Source organism: Rhincodon typus, chromosome 8 (genome assembly GCF_021869965.1).
Source record: "Rhincodon typus isolate 14 chromosome 8, sRhiTyp1.1, whole genome shotgun sequence".
In the NCBI taxonomy this organism is placed as follows: Eukaryota; Metazoa; Chordata; class Chondrichthyes; order Orectolobiformes; family Rhincodontidae; genus Rhincodon; species Rhincodon typus.
This window is the reverse complement of record NC_063339.1, coordinates 47,153,800-47,169,753: the sequence shown is the minus strand read 5'-3', so window position 1 is coordinate 47,169,753 and position 15,954 is coordinate 47,153,800. Positions and strand designations below refer to the sequence as shown.

The 15,954-nt window shown below is 40.1% G+C and overlaps 1 protein-coding gene across 1 annotated transcript in view; it reads left to right on the top strand.

The window, feature by feature from the left end:
• LOC109912350 (potassium channel subfamily K member 2-like) overlaps nt 1–7,388 on the top strand; it is a 30,114-nt gene extending 22,726 nt beyond the window's left edge. The window contains exons 4-5 of the mRNA XM_048600118.1: nt 1,497–1,671; nt 5,925–7,388. Coding sequence (XP_048456075.1) covers nt 1,497–1,671; nt 5,925–6,346 — 597 coding nt within the window. The 3' untranslated portion in view covers nt 6,347–7,388. The remainder of the gene's footprint in view (nt 1–1,496; nt 1,672–5,924) is intronic.
• The last annotated feature ends 8,566 nt before the right edge of the window (nt 7,389–15,954 follow it).

Genomic DNA, 15,954 nt, shown 5'->3' with positions numbered 1-15,954 from the left:
GCCAATTCTAGATTCCATGCAATTTGATCTTCTGGACCTTGTCAAATGCTTCAGTAATGTCCATGTAGACAACATACACTGCCCTATCCTCATCAGTCATCTTCATCATTTCCTTAAATAACTCAATCAAATTTTTGAGACAAAACCTCCCTTGCATAAAGCCACACTGACTGTCCATAATAAGTGCATTCTGCTCCAAATGCAAGTAAGTCCTGTCCCTAAGAATCTTCTCCAATAATTTCCCTACCACTTATGTAAGGCTCACCAGTCTATAATTTCCTGGATTATCCATGATGTCCTTCTTGAACAAAGGAACAACATTGGCTATTCTCCAATCTTTTGGCACCTTGCCTGTGGCTAAAGAGGATACAAAGATTTCTGTTAAGGCCCTAGCAATCTCCTTCCTTGCCTTCTTCAGTATTCTGGGATAGATTCTGAGGACTTAACTTAATGTTTCTCAAGACACCCAATACCTCCACCCTCTTAATATCGACATGGAGTATCAACAAACCCCTCTCTAAATTTAAAGTCATCCATGTTCTTGTCCTTGGTGAATACTGATGCAAAATACTCATTAAGAACCTCACCCACGCCCTCTGGCTCCACATATAAATTCCCTCCTTTCTGCGTGCATGGACCTACCCTTTCCCTAACTAACCTCTTGCTCCTAATATACATAGGAGATTCTCCCCAAACCTACTTGCCAAGGATATTTCATGGCCCCTTCTAGCTCTCCTAATTTCTTTTTTAAGTCCTTTTCTGCTTCCTTTATGTTCCTCAAGGACCTTGTTTGATTTCAGTTTCCTAAACCTTACATCTGCTTCCATTTTCTTTTTAACTAAACTTACAATATCTCTCATCATCCAATATTCCCAAATCTTGCCATCCTTATCTTTCATTTTCACAGGAACACACTGGCCTTTAACTCTGGTCAATAGGCTTTTAAAATACTCACATATGTCCTCCATCTTTAGCTCCAGTCTAGCCTCTAGCATCGCTGTCTGATGTTGCTCTCCATGTCTCTGCAGGTTGAGTTTGTCACTTATAGCCAAGTACATAGGTACATTTTCTGCATGGGGCTCAGGAGGTGTCTGGTCTCTGCCAGGCCTCTAAATGTCACTGACGTTGGGTCTTTCGTGTTCCACTAGCTGTGGACATGTGTCAGTGATGTGGTCACCAGATTGTTTCGCCAAGTCTACTTGAGATACAGTATCCACCAATGTGATAGTCTCTGAGCTGTTGGAATGTGCAGGCGAGTGCTTTGAAGGTATGTCCCTGAGGGATCAGACTTCATCCTGTACTGATGCTGAACTAGTTTTGTGATTTGTTTAGTTTTGCTGTCTGGTTACCATGCATGCCTGTGGAAGGCAAAAGCGAGAATTCATTGCTGCAGATGCACAAACTATTCTGTAGAAGAATGTATGAGGGTGTCTACACATCTGAGAATTGACATAAGAATGTTCCTCACTGGCTGTGCCATGTCTCTCTCTCCATAGGTGCAGAAAAATTGTCAGTATAAGGTCTGTGTGAGCTCTTCAATGCACTTCAAGCAGGTAGATTCAGTGAGGAGACTGAGAAATGGGGAAGTCAGCTTCAGGTTCCTTGCAGCCATCTTCAGGCAGGAGGTGTGCAAACGACACCCAAAGGTTGTTGTTGAGCTCCACCCTTGCAGTGAGTGAAGAAGTGCTGAGGTGTGCTTTTAATATGGCACTGGAACTATTGACCCCAGAAGGTGAGAACCACCAACCACCAATTGCCAATGATTCACCTTTTCATTTGACTTGGAACTTGTTTACTTGTGAAATGAGTGGAAAAGCGATGATTGCTTCAGGTAATTCACCACAGGCCATGTAGGAAGTAAGACCATCTAAGGGCACACAACTGTACTTTAACTCAAAAATGGAAAAGCCTGACCCATGACCCAAAGCAAAATCAATTTAGACAAATATGCTTTAATTGAGGAATGCTAACACAGGTTTGTAAAGCATAAGTTGTATTTAGCTAAATTGATTGAGCGTTTTTTTGATGATGTAACAGAGAAGTTTAATAATGGCTAGGTGTTTGATATGTCTTCCAAAAGTGCCATATTACAGACTTGTCAGCAAAATTGATACCCATGGGATACCATGTTTGCTGAGTGATAAGAAACAGAGTGGTGCTGAATGGCTGATTATTGAAGTGAAGAATGGTATATATTGGGGTTTCCCAGGCTTTGGTGTTAGGACCACTGCTTTTGTTTGAATATTTACCCATAATTTTACAATTTGCAGTTTGTACAAAACTTGGAAGCACCATGAGCTGTGGGGAGGATACAATCTCAGAATTGGTACTGTGCAGAATGAGGCCATTCAGGCTATCATGTCTGCACTGACTCTTAATGAGCAGCTCACTTCTCTTGCCTTCTCCCTGTAACCCTGCACATTGTTCCTTTTCAGATAACTGTTACATTTCCTTACAAATGCATTGAATATACCTGCCTCCTCCACACACTTTCAGACAGTGCTTTCCAACCTGCAGCTGCTCAGTGCAATCCTTGATCCTGGTATCAGGGAGATACAACACCATCCTGGATTCACATCTGTGGCTAGAGAAGCCCTAGCTATTGTCCTAACTGCTAAATCATCTATCACCATGGCTCTTCCAGCCTTTCATCTATTCCACACCTGAGCCTCCTGTAGTACCATGACTTGGCTTTGGGTATACTCCCCAGAGGAACCATCAGCTCCACACCATCTGGAACTGAATATTGGTTGGAGAGCGAGATGCAAAGAACTCCTACACTATGTGTGTCTGTTCTTTTGACTGCTTTGTGATCATACCCAAAATACTCTTAAGCTGTGCAGTGACCACATCTATAAATGTGCTATCCATGTAGCTCTCAGCCTCATGGATAAACTACAGTGATATCCCCAGCTGCTGCTAAAGTTCTGAAACCCAGACTTCAAGCTGCTGCAACTGATGGCATTCTCTGCACAAAAGGTTGTCAGAGACAGAGGAGAAGCTAAGGTTATTCTCTTGAGAGAAGAAAATGTTGACAAAAGATTTAATAAGAGTACTCAAATCAAAGTAATAAAGAGAAACTGTCCTATTAGCTGAACCAGAGGTTTAAAGTAACTGGCAAAAGAACCAAAGCAACATGAGGAAAAACCTCCTTACTGAACAAGTGGCTAGAATCTTGAATGCAATCTCTGAGAAAATGGCACTGGCAGGTTCTACCATGGCTTTCAAAGGGAAATTGGATAATTATCTGAACAGAGGTGATTTATGGGCTCTACATAAAACCTAGAGGTTGAATTTTTCTCAGACAGTCAGCATAGAAACATTGGATTGAATGGCCTCATACTGTGTTGTAGTCATTCTATAATTCTATGGAACATAAAATATCACAATAAATACACGTAAACCACAAAACTATAATTTTAAAGCATCCTTCCTCATTTCTATATACCATATGGTCAAAAATTCTTATTTTACCCAATACCAATATTATTAGATTTCACCACACTTGTGAATTTGAAGTATGGTGTGTCAAGGAACTAGAATGCTAGAATATTATTGCCTTTGCCAATTATCAAGAGCAAACAGAATCAGCTATTATTGAAATAAACGGTGACTTATGATACCCATTCTTCAATATATATCCACTGTAGATTAATTTACACATCAACCTGAGAGCCCAAGTTGTCCAAGTTTTATCTTAGAGCAATGATGTCAGACGAAACAAACAGTTTTGTTGCATGCAGCTGCTGTTAGCTTTTTGATAAGTTAAATGATTGAAAAATATCCTATTGCACATGGAGGAAATAGTTTTATTGATCACACCAGTAATGCAGAAAGACCATATACAAGATCCTTACTTGAGGTCATTGGCAACAATTGTTCCACTTCATGTGGAAGTAATTGCACTTCTGTTTATTTTCACATTTGTCCAGACAGAACAGAGACTAAGTACTTTTCTTGACATTTTAAAGCGCAATGTCATCTATCAGTTGCTAGGAATAAATCAATAAGGTCCTTACTGGGTTGAAAAACAAATCTGTTGCTGATCTGCTATGTTTGTGTTTTGAGAAAAATTGGCTTATTAGCTAGGGTGGTGTAGCTATATAAACAATTGGTGATAGCTTTTAATTGGACCCTGCTCACCCAACAGTTGTTCGTCTGAACTCAGTACAAAATTGGTGTATTATTAGCGTCAAAATTATTTGACCAAAAGAAAACCGCCTTATAGCAATTTCTAAAATGAAAGCTTGAGCATCATTTGTAAACATACAATATGATGACAGTTACCTGCATGGTGCTAAAATATTATTCTACAGTAGTCTGATGTATAAAAGAGGAAAATATATAGTAAATGGTAGGATCCTTAAGAGTATTGATATACAGACCCATCCTGGGATCTAAGTCCATAGCTCCCTGAAAGTGGCAACACAAGTGGATAAGGTAAAGTAGGCTTACAGCAAGCTTGCTTTCAACAGTCAGGACATTGAGTAGAAAAGTTGGCAAGTCATGTTGCAGCTGTATAAAACTTTAGTTAAGCCACATTGAAATATTGTGTGCAATTCTGGTTACTACCATATAGGAAGGATGTGGATGCTTTGGAGAGGAGGCAGAATAGGTTTACCAGGACGTTGCCTGAATTGGTCTGTATTAGGCAAAAGGAGAGTTTGGACAAACTTTGATTGTTTTCACTAGAGCATAGGAGGCTGAGGGGCGAGCTGTAGATATATATAAAATTTTGAGAGGCATGGATAGAGTGAATAGTCGGAATCTTTCTTCCAGAGTGGAAATGTTAAATGATAGGGGGTGTAGGTTTAAGATGAGAGGGAGTAAACTTTAAAAGAGATGTGCAAGGTAAGTGTCTTACACAGAAGGTGGTAAGGTACATGGAACGTGCTGCCAGGAGAGGTGGTAGCAGCAGATGCAACAGCAAAGTTTAAGAAGCATTTAGACAGACCTATGAACAGGCAGGGAATAGAGGAATAAGGATCTTGTGCAGGCACATGGGATTAGTTTTGAATGGCATAGTGGTCGGCTCTGACATGGTGGGCTGAAGGGTCTGTTCCTGTGCTGTATTGTTCTATGTTCTAAAAGTATTGTATTAGATCATAAGAAAAATGTGAAGTTCCTCTGTTAACAACAATTACTCTTTAAAATTAAACTTGCTGTCACAGCTCTCCCAATAAATATCCCAAAATCTCTATCATTGTTCTCTCATTTAAAGCAGAATTATTGGATCACCTGCGGTCTGCAGCAGTGTGAGCTTTTTTGACATCAGCCTAATCCTTGGCATTTAACAGGCAATTGTGTAGTATGTAGTTGATGAAACTGAAGTACAAAATCTGAGGCTAGATACCTCTCCTCACAAATTGTAATTTTTCTCTGCCTGTCTTGAAAGATATCACCTTCTGCTGTGTTTGTAACGAATTTGATAGATCTTGCAAAAACTGCTTTTGCTGGGAATGTATTTCAGACCTCAATTTTAGTGTTTGAAGGTCAAATCATTTTGTATGTGGACTATTTTTGCCACCTTAACTGATTCAAGTATCAGCTGAAAATGTTGGAAATATACAGAAGGTCCATCAGATTTCCAACAAACAAAAGACAGAATTATGTTTCCTGTGATGATATTTCATTAAAGCTTGGACTAATGATCTTCAAACAGAAACATTGGTCTGTCATTTCTCTTTAGAAATTCGTGCAGTGCAGCAGTGCTAAGTGGTTGCATAGGATCAGCCAGCTGTTATACATCCCACTAGTTTTTGAAGTGAACAGAACTGAACTTCTAACAGGGATTATAACTGGTGAAAAGGCACTACTGGGCTGATACAAGCATCTACCTCAACATGTTTCCGGTGTTTTGTTGTGTTTTCTGTTTCTTTCATTTCTCAGATTTAAAAGACTTAGTTTTGCTTTGAATTTCTGAGGTAAACTCATTATATCTATGCCAACAGGTGTCAATCCCCACATAAAGTACATAAAATTTTACCGGGCAGCAATGGCAATCTGGATCCTCTTTGGCATGGCATGGTTGGCACTTCTTTTTAACTTACTGACCACCTTCATGGAAGACACTGAAAAGAAAATTGCACAAATTAAGAATAAGAAAAAAGAAGCAAAGGCAAAAATGAACTTTAGGTATGATGCAAATGCAAACTCGAGCTCAGCAGATGATTCCATATTGTCGGATTCAGAGACAGGTGTGCAGGAAGGGGCCCAGAACTCTTCTGATCAGGAAGCATTTTTACAAGTTGAATCGAAAACAATGGCTTCAGATCCTTCTCAACAGGAAACAACGTCTGAGCCAGAATCTTTGAATACACAGAGTATAAACCAAGAAATAACATAGACTAATATTTGTCCAATTATTCCAAACTGAGGAGGCCATGTGTTCCTGGTTAGAAAATATCTAAAATCACTGATCAACATTGATGAGCAACATTTAAAGCAAGAATGGGGTAAAAATTTGAATTCACTGACAGGGTGATAAACTGGTGGAATTAATTGTCTTCCTATTATAGAACCTTGTCCAGTTATGATTCCCTCAGACATCAGCATATCTGCTGCCTCAGCAACGTGTCAGGAACAAAATTATGACTAAATGTATTAGGCTTAGAGGGACTCATTAAAAATTCAGCAGGATGCAAATTTCTTTCTGCCACCTTTTGGCCCTGAAATGGTGCTGTTCACAGAGCTTTAGTTCAAGCCTCATTAATATTTTTGGGCATGCTTTGGTCTCCACAGGTTGCCCACTATTTTAAGAAGATAAATTTCAGTTTGTGGGGCCAGGGATAGGGAAGATAAAATTCAGAGCTATTGTGGAGTCAGGGAACACACTTGCTGTTTTTGGCTCTGCAGAAATTTCTTTCATCAAAATTTTTAAAATTTACTAACCATCAGAGAATTCTGAGTGACTTCAAATCTATCCACGTAAAAGCATAGTATTGAATAGTATCTTCAGGTTTTTCCTTGCTTCAGAAGGTATTGGGAGGTTTGCAAACGCATTTGAAATGCTGAGGTTTGTGTCAGTAGTGGCTGGAAACAGATCTTAAAGAAATATTAAATCATATTTAAGTATGTTTAAAATATACCACAGGTGAATTTCCATTCATTCAACATAAAGCCACGTGTACAGATTTACAGAGTTCACATTGCAATTATGAGGCTATTGTGCCATGCCTTCAGAACTTACCATTTGAATTATGCTAATTGTAAGCTATGATACAGATGATAATACAATAGTTATTCAATTGTTTACGTGTGATTCAGTATTTCATGTTCATGTTACAATAAGAGAGTCATTGATTCAATATGATTCATGCATTATTATAGTGTCATTCATACACCATTTCAATATACTGTTAAAACATTCATTCACAGTGAAATATTACGTTGGCTTTTTGTATGTATAAACTTTTACAAAGATAAATAAAACTGATCACTTTTTTTATATTATAAATTATCAGTTTCATTTATTTTCTATTATATAAGGCAGAATTATCCTCCAGTTGATGACAGTGTGTTCCCTGATTCCACAATTGTTCCAAACGATCCTTGCCTCTCCAGCGATGGAATTTATCTTCTTAAAATGGGTAGGCAGCCTGTGGAGATGAGCAGGAACTGATCTCCCAAACAATATTAATGAGGTCTGAACGCAATTTAAAGCTGGTTTTGCACTCCCTGACTGAGACAAGTGCTCTGTGACCCATACCCAATTCAGGCCTAAAGGTGGGCCTTCAGACATTTCTATCCTTTTTTCCTTGAAACTTTCTATCAAATTTGCTTCATAAAAGCCTCATACACTTTGCCTGTAATCTTACCTACATCTTCTCTACATCCTGCGTTCAAGCTACCCTGATGTCCCATCCTGGAAAGCAGTTCCTTTCCCAGCTGTGCTGGAAGACATTTTCATGTAAATTGATAACCATCTCCCAAGTGGTCACGTAAGCCCAGACAGTCAGTGTTGTCAAGTTAAGTAAGAACAACAGAGCCAAATCCAACCTTGGATGCACCGTGGAATCTACGTGACCCTACCAACCACTACTACTATAAAGAATACCACGATAAAGTGTTTTTGACTTCTTCTATGACAAGATTTGTGAAAATTCAATGATTTGTTTTTGGAAGTTTTTCAGTGAGTCACTGCACTAATTCTTGGAGGTGGGGACAGAGGATTTGGTCATCTGTGCACACCAAGTCTGCAAGGTACAGGGTTGTCTTTGCAGTGTCTGCAACATGACTGATAAATGGAACTGAGACCATAGAGGGGCAGAAAAGAAGTCGGAGAACTTTCCAGAGACAGCCCTATATCCATGGATTTTCAGAGTACTCTTTCCTCTGCACACATTCTGGGAATGAAGATTGAGGTGACGCTGATTCAATATTGAGTCGATCACAGAAGTATGCCACCTCCTTCAACAGAAATTGCAGCCTCACATCAAGGCAAGGACAGTGCTTTTATTAAATGCTAAGCATACAAGTTACAGTGACATTCTATTGACTGGATCAATTCAGGCAATATTAATCAATGCATCAGGAAGTTAATGGAGGCCACAAATATATGATGAAATAAGTGCAACATGTACTGACAAAGCTGAGTGGAGCAGGATGAGCAGATGCGTGAATTTGTTAGCTTTGTGGGAATCCCAATAGTGCAATGAGGCATTGACTTTTCACACCTGGCTCTGCAAGCTGTATATGTCAGTGGGGAACGACACAAGAATCACAAAGGTGACCCACCATTCTGTTATTGTACAATTGGTTTGGGGCAAAGTACAAACCATTATCTCAGTGAATATCCATAATTTTGGCAGCAACCATAATACAATTCTCACTTTATTAAGGCAGCAGCATAACGATTGTCATAAGAAGGTAAGAAACTAGAGAGGGAGTCATGGCTGAAACTCAGTGAGAACTCCACCTTCTTGCCCAGAATCTAATTGAGTTCAAAAATGTATCAATCTCAGCCTTGAATATATTCAACAATCAAACATCTATTTCCTCAGATAGAGAATTCCAAAGATTCACAACTATCTGAGTTTTTTAAAGAAAATGTTTTATTCATTCATAGGATATGGGCATCGCCAGTGGGTCAACATTCATTGTCCAACCCTAGTTGCCCTTGAGAAGGCGATGGTGAGCTCCCTTCTTGTATTCCTGCAGTCCATTTGGAGGTGGTAGATTCACAATGCAGTTAGACAGTTCCATGATATGATTGAATGACAGAAAAGGAACAGTGATATATTTAGATTTAAATTTTATTGTCAAATATACTCAAGTACAGGAATAAAGGAGTACAGTAAAAAGCGTACAACGTCACCATTCCCTGCTGCCATCTTAGTATACAAAAGACAGGATTAAAAACAGGAGCAGAAATAAAAGAAACAGCCAAAAGAAAAGGAAACATCCAGATTACTCTTCCCACCTCCGCCATGAGTCCTCGTCACTAGAGAAACAAAGCCACACAGTCCATCTCTCAGTCTGCGAACACTCAGGTGCCCTGAGTCACTGCACGCCACTGCATCCAGAACACCACCACCTCTACCGTTGGGTACTTAGACCAGCCATGTCCTGGAGCTGTGCCACTGCCGCTAAAATTATGAGTGGCTTGGAAGGAGTTTGCAGATGGTGATGTTCCCATGTATCTGCCACCTTTGTCCTTTTAGATTTTACTGGTCCTAGGTTTGGAAGGTGCTGGCTAAGGAGCCTTGGTGAATTTATGCAGTGCATCTTGTAGCTGGTACACAGTGCTGATACTGAGTGTCAGTGGTAGAGGATGATGCTTGTGAATGTAGTGCTAAATATGCAGGTTGATTTGTCCAAGATGGTGTCAACCTTATCATGCATTGGTGAAGCTGCAGTTATCCAGGTAAGGCAGAACGTTCCATCACACTGCTAACTTGTGTCCTGTAGACCATGGGAATTAGGAGGTGAATTACTCACTGCAATATTCCTAGTTTCTGACCTGCTCTTGTAACCACAGTATTTTTCTGGATAGTCCAGTGCATTTCTGGTCAATGGTAATCCCCAGGATGTTGATAGTAAGGGATTGAGTGATGGCAATGCCATTGAATACCAAGCGGTGATGGTTAGTTTCTCTCTGATTGGAGATGCTCTTTTGTCTGGCACTTGTGTAATGTGAATGTTACCTGCCATTTGTCAGTCCAAACATGGACTTTATTGAGGTCTTGCTGCACCGGGACACAGATGTTTCAGTATTTTAGGAGTCATGAATAGTTATGAAAACTGTGTAATAATCAAAGAATATCCACACTTCTAATCTTGTGAAGGAGGGAAACAGTTTCCCATTTGTTACAATCTCAACCTTAAAAGGTTTACTCCTTATCCTAATGGTGACCCCTGGTTCTGGACTCCCCCACCATCAGGAACATCTTCCTTGTCCTGGTCATGTTGGAATTTTATAGGTTTCTAAGAGATACCCCCTCATTCTTCTAAACTCCAATGAATACTATCCCAGCTGACTCAATCTCTTCTCATATGTCAGCCCTGCAACCCCAGGAATTCAATCTGGTAAATTTATAACAAAAGCTTCCTTCCTCAGGTAAGAAGACCAGACCTGCACACAGTATTCCAGGTGTGGCCTCAACAATGTCCTGCATACTTGTAACAAGACATCATTGTTCGTGTACTCGAATCCTGTCACTATGAAGCCAACATTCAGTTTGCCTTCTTTATTGCCTGTAGTACCTGGGTGCTTACTTTCAGCAACTGGTGCATAAGTTCTCATTGAACATTCCCCTAACTCAGTTTGTTGGCATACAAATAATAATCTGCCTTCCTAATTTTGCTACTAAAGTAGATAACCTCACATTCATGCACAATATTTTTGCCCATTTGCCCATTCACTCAGCCTGTCCAAATCACACTGCAACATCTCTGCACCCTCCTCACAGTTCAACTTTCCACCCAGCTTTGTGTCATCTGCAAATTTTGAAGATATTACATTTAATTTCATCGTTTAAATCATTAACATACACTGTGAATAGCTGGGGCCCAGAAAATGACCCATTTATTTCTACTGAGACAACAAGGTGCAGAGTTGGATGAACACAGCAGGCCAAGCAGCATCATAGGAGCAGAAAGGCTGACGTTTCAGGCCTAGACCCTTCATCAGAAAAATTTTCTGATGCTGCTTGGCCTGCTGTGCTCATCCAGCTCTGCACCTTGTTGTCTCGGATTCTCTAGCATCTGCAGTTCCTACTATCTCTGATTCATTTATTTCTACTCTTTGTTTCCTGTCTGCTAACCAACTCTATTCTTCTCAATGCACTACCCCAATCCCATGTGCTTTTATTTTATACATTAATCTCTTACATGGGACTTTATTGAAAGTCTTTTGAAATTCCAAATTAACCACGCCCACTGGCTCCCCTCATCAACTCTACTAGTTACATCAGCAAAGAATTCCAGCAGATTTATCAGGCATGATTTCCTTTGTAAATCTACACTGTTAAGTGTTGTGCTATATAGTCCTTGATAATAATGCTAGCATCTTCCCTACGACCAACATTGGACTCACTGGTCTACAATTCCCTATTTTATCTCTACCTTCCTTCTTAAGTAATGGAGTTGCATTAGCTACCCTCCAATCTATAGGAACTGTTCCAAAGTATAAAGAATCTTGATGCATACACTATTTTTTGGGCCACTTCCTAAAGTACTCTGGGATGTAGATTGTTAGGCTCCAGGAATTTGTCAGCCTTCAATCTCATCAGTTCCTCTAACACCATTTCACTACTGATACAAGCTCCTTCCTCTTACTAAACCCTATATTACCCATATTTCTACTGCGTTATTTGTGTCCTCCTTGCTGAAGACAGAACTATGAATTTAGTTCCTCAGCTATTGCTTTGTTATTATACATTATAAATTCCCCATTTCAGACTGTAAGGGGCCTATACAAGGTTTCACCAATCTTTTTCTGTTTGTAAACCTATAGAAACTTTTATAGTTAGTTCTTATATTCCTCACAAACTTACTCCTATACTCTATTTACTCCTTCTTAATCAATCCCTCAGTTTCGTTTGCTGATATTTAAAATGTTCCCAATCCTCAGGTCTATTGTTTTCTCTTGCCAATTTGTAAGCCTCTTTTTTGCAACTAATGTGATCTCTAACTTCTCTCGCAAACTATGGTTTGGCCACTGTTCTTTTTGCATCCTTGCGCCAACAGGAATAAACAATTTTTTCTCCATCACCCACACGTCCTTTGAATGTTTGCCAATGCCTGTCTACTGTCATTACTTTCAGTAATATTTCCTAATCCATCACAGCCAGCTCACGCCTCATATCATCATAGATTCCCTTATTAAGATTCAGGACCTTATTCTCAGAATCAACTAACTCACTCTCCATCTTATAGTCACTCATCCCCAAGGGGTATCTCACAACTACATTACCAATTATTCCTGGGGGTATTGAATGAAATGGTCAGTAATGTGTGTGGCAGGGAGGTGTTCAGCACATTTGGAGCCAAAGGGTCTGTGATCTGTAGAATGGTGAGGTCTGAATAAATTATTATTATAGTCCTCTAAAGGGCCTTACATCAGTGGGTCTTGCAGTTCCCTTTCTCACAGGTTGACCCACTTGCCCCGCCCACTCCAGGTGTCGTCACAGCCATTTTCTTTCACTTGTGTTGTCTTGGTTTCCAGCACGATGGAAGGTGACAGTGAATGTACTTTGGGCCGTGGTTTCCAGCCTTGACTGCTACATATCAGACAACATCCAAATGTCCTTCTTGATAGCCTTTCCTGTGAAACGTCTAGTCTTCGCACCTCCCCAGGCCCCCACCTCACCCATCTATATGAGCCTACACTAGCCCAACTTCTGCCACACACGCCCTAGACCAGAGCCTGACATATGAGGTGACCATGCCAGCTGTGATTGTACATTGTCTGTCCCCTTGAAGTCAGGGTGTTCCTGACCGTATATGAATACCCTTCCCACATGACACCATGATACTTTTAGCTATCCAAGCAAATTTTAGGTTAATGTCTACAATGGAGCTTAGAAACACCAAGGGGCAGAAACCAATTGTGGGGCTTGTATACAGCCCCCCAAGCTGTCGTGGTAATGTTGGGAAGTGCATTAAACAGGAACTTAGGATTAGAGGCAATAATGGTACAGCTGTAATTATGGATGACTTTAATTTACATATGCTTGGGCAAATCAAATCTGTAACAATATGATAGGGAAGGAATTCCTGGAGTATGTATGAGAAGGTTCTGAATTTGAATAGAAGAGACAATAATGGTATGAGATATGAGTTGTCTATGATAGATCAGGGAGCATTACTTAAAGGGATGATAGTGGATAGGCAATAGCAAGCATTTAAAGAACATATTGAGGAATAGCAACTATTGTTCATTCCTGCCTGGCACAAAAACAGATGGGAAAGGTGGTCCAGCCATAGCTAACAAGGGAAATTAGGGATAGTATTAGATCCAAGGAAGGGGCACACAAATTGATCAAAAACAGTAGTAGATCTGAGAATTGGAAGCAGTTTAAATTTCAGCAGATAATAAAGGGATTGATTAAGAGGGGGCATATACAGTATGAGAATAACATACAAACTGATTGTAAAAGCTCCTATAGGTATGTGAAAAGAGAAAAGATTGATGAAGATAAATGTAGGTCCTTTACAATCAGAAACAGGGGAAGTTATAATGTGGAACAAGGAAATGGCAGACTGATTAAATATCGATTTTGATTCCATCTTGACAAAGGTGAACACAAATAATGTCCCAAAAATGTGGGGAAACACATGGTCTTGTGAGACAGAGGAAGTGAAGGAAATCAGTACCAGTAGGGAAAGAGTGTTGGGGAGATTGATGGGGTTAATGACCAACAAATCCCATATCCTGATAGTCTATATCCCAGAGTACTTGAGGAAGTGGCCCTAGGAATAGTGGATGTATTGCTGGTCATCTTTCAAGATTCTATAGACTCTGGAACAGTCTCCATGGATTAGAAAGTAACTAATGTAATCCCTCTATTTAAAAAAAGAGGTAGAAAGTAAACAGGAAATTATAGACTGCCTGATGTCAGTAATGCTAGAGTCCATTAAAAAAGACTTAATAACAAAGCACTTGGAAAACAGTGTCAAGATTGGACAGAGTCAGGGAAGTAATGCTAGACAAATCGATTGGAATTTTTCAAGGATGCAACTACTAGAATTGATAAGGGGGAACTAGTGGATGTGATTTATTTGGACATTCAGAAGGCACTCATTAAGGTTCCATATAAGATTAACATGCAAAATTAAAGTGCAAGAGATTGGGGAAATATACTGACATAGATAGAGAACTAGCTGGCAGACAGGAAAAGAAAATGTAGGGATAAACAGGTCGTTTTCTGACTGACAGCCATTGAGGGTACTACAGGGATCAGTGTTCAGATCCCAGCTATTCACAATATATATTAATGATTTGTAATATCTCAATGTTTACAGATACCACAACTTGAGTGGGAGGGTAAACAGTGAGGAAGATGCAGATATGCCTCAGTGTCATTTGGACAAGTTGAGTAAGTAGGTAAATGCATGGCAGATGCAGTACAATGTGGGTAAATGTGAAGTTATCCATGTTGACAGCAAAAACGGGCAGGCAGATTATTAACTGAATAGATAATATAGGTAGATTGATAGATTCAGAAATGAGACCTCGATATCCTTGTGCACCAGTCACTGAAAGTAAACAGCAGGTGTAGCATGAAGGCAAAAGGTATGTTGCACATCATAGCGAGAACATTTGTGTACAGGACTAAGGATGTCTTGCTGCAATTGTGCAGAGCCTTTTTGAGACCACACCTGGAGTACTATGCACTGTTTTGTTCTCCTAATCTGAGGGAGGATGTTCTGGCTATGAAAGGAGTGCCACAAAGTTTTATCAGACTTATTCTTGGGATGGCAGAACAGGTGTATGAAGAGACACTGATCAGTTAGGACTATGTTCACTTAAGTTTAGAAGAATGAGACAGGGTTTAATAGAATCCTATTAAATTCTACTGGGACTAGACAGGTAAACGCAGGACAGATGTTCTCGATGATTAAGGAATCCAGAACCAGGGATCACAGTCTAATGATATGTTGTAGGCCATTTAGAACTCAGATGAAGAGAAATTTCTTCACCCAGAGTGGTGATCCTGTGGAATTTGCTGCCACAGAAAGCAGTTGAAGACCTAACATTGAAAGGTTTCAGGAGAGAGTTAGATATAGTTCTTAGGGCTAAAGGAATCAAAGGATAGGGGCAAAAGCTAGAACAGGGTACTGAGCAGAATGATCAACCATGATCATATTGAATGGCGAAGCAGACTTGAAGAGCTGAATGGCTTACTCCTGTTCCTGTTTTATGTTTCTTTGTTTCTGTGTACACTCCCTTGACTGAGGACCATTGACAGCAAACCAAGTTGCCTGGTTGTGTGACGACAAGCCAAGGCTTGGATGCAGTGAAAATGCAGGTTGGTACCAAGTGAGCAAGCGCTAAAAGAACAAGCGAGTGGTCCTGAGATACAGCCTGGTCCAATCTGTGAGCTGAATCCCTGTCCCGGTGTGCGTCCTTTCCAGCAGCTTTTTAATGCGAGCTGCTGGCGTGAGCTGCAATATAGGTCTGTGTTTCCTAAGCATCCTGCTGCAGGGAGGTACAAGGTTTTTGAGGGTATGGCCATTAAAGGATGCCAATGTCAGTGAATAAGTTGTGCCATGCAGCTGGTGCGTATGGGTCATGCTCTGAGATGCAGTTGCATCCTAAGCAACATGGAAGCTATTTGCAGCCAGCAATTCTCTGGGTTTAATTTGCTTGTAATGGATAGTCGGATGGGTAGCTACATGTGACTGAGGTGAGATGTGCACTTAGTAAGGGCAAAAACAAGTAATAATCCCACTTAATAGGTAACTCACTGATCCTGAGCCAGAATCTCGCCTGGTGCCTGGAATCTAGTT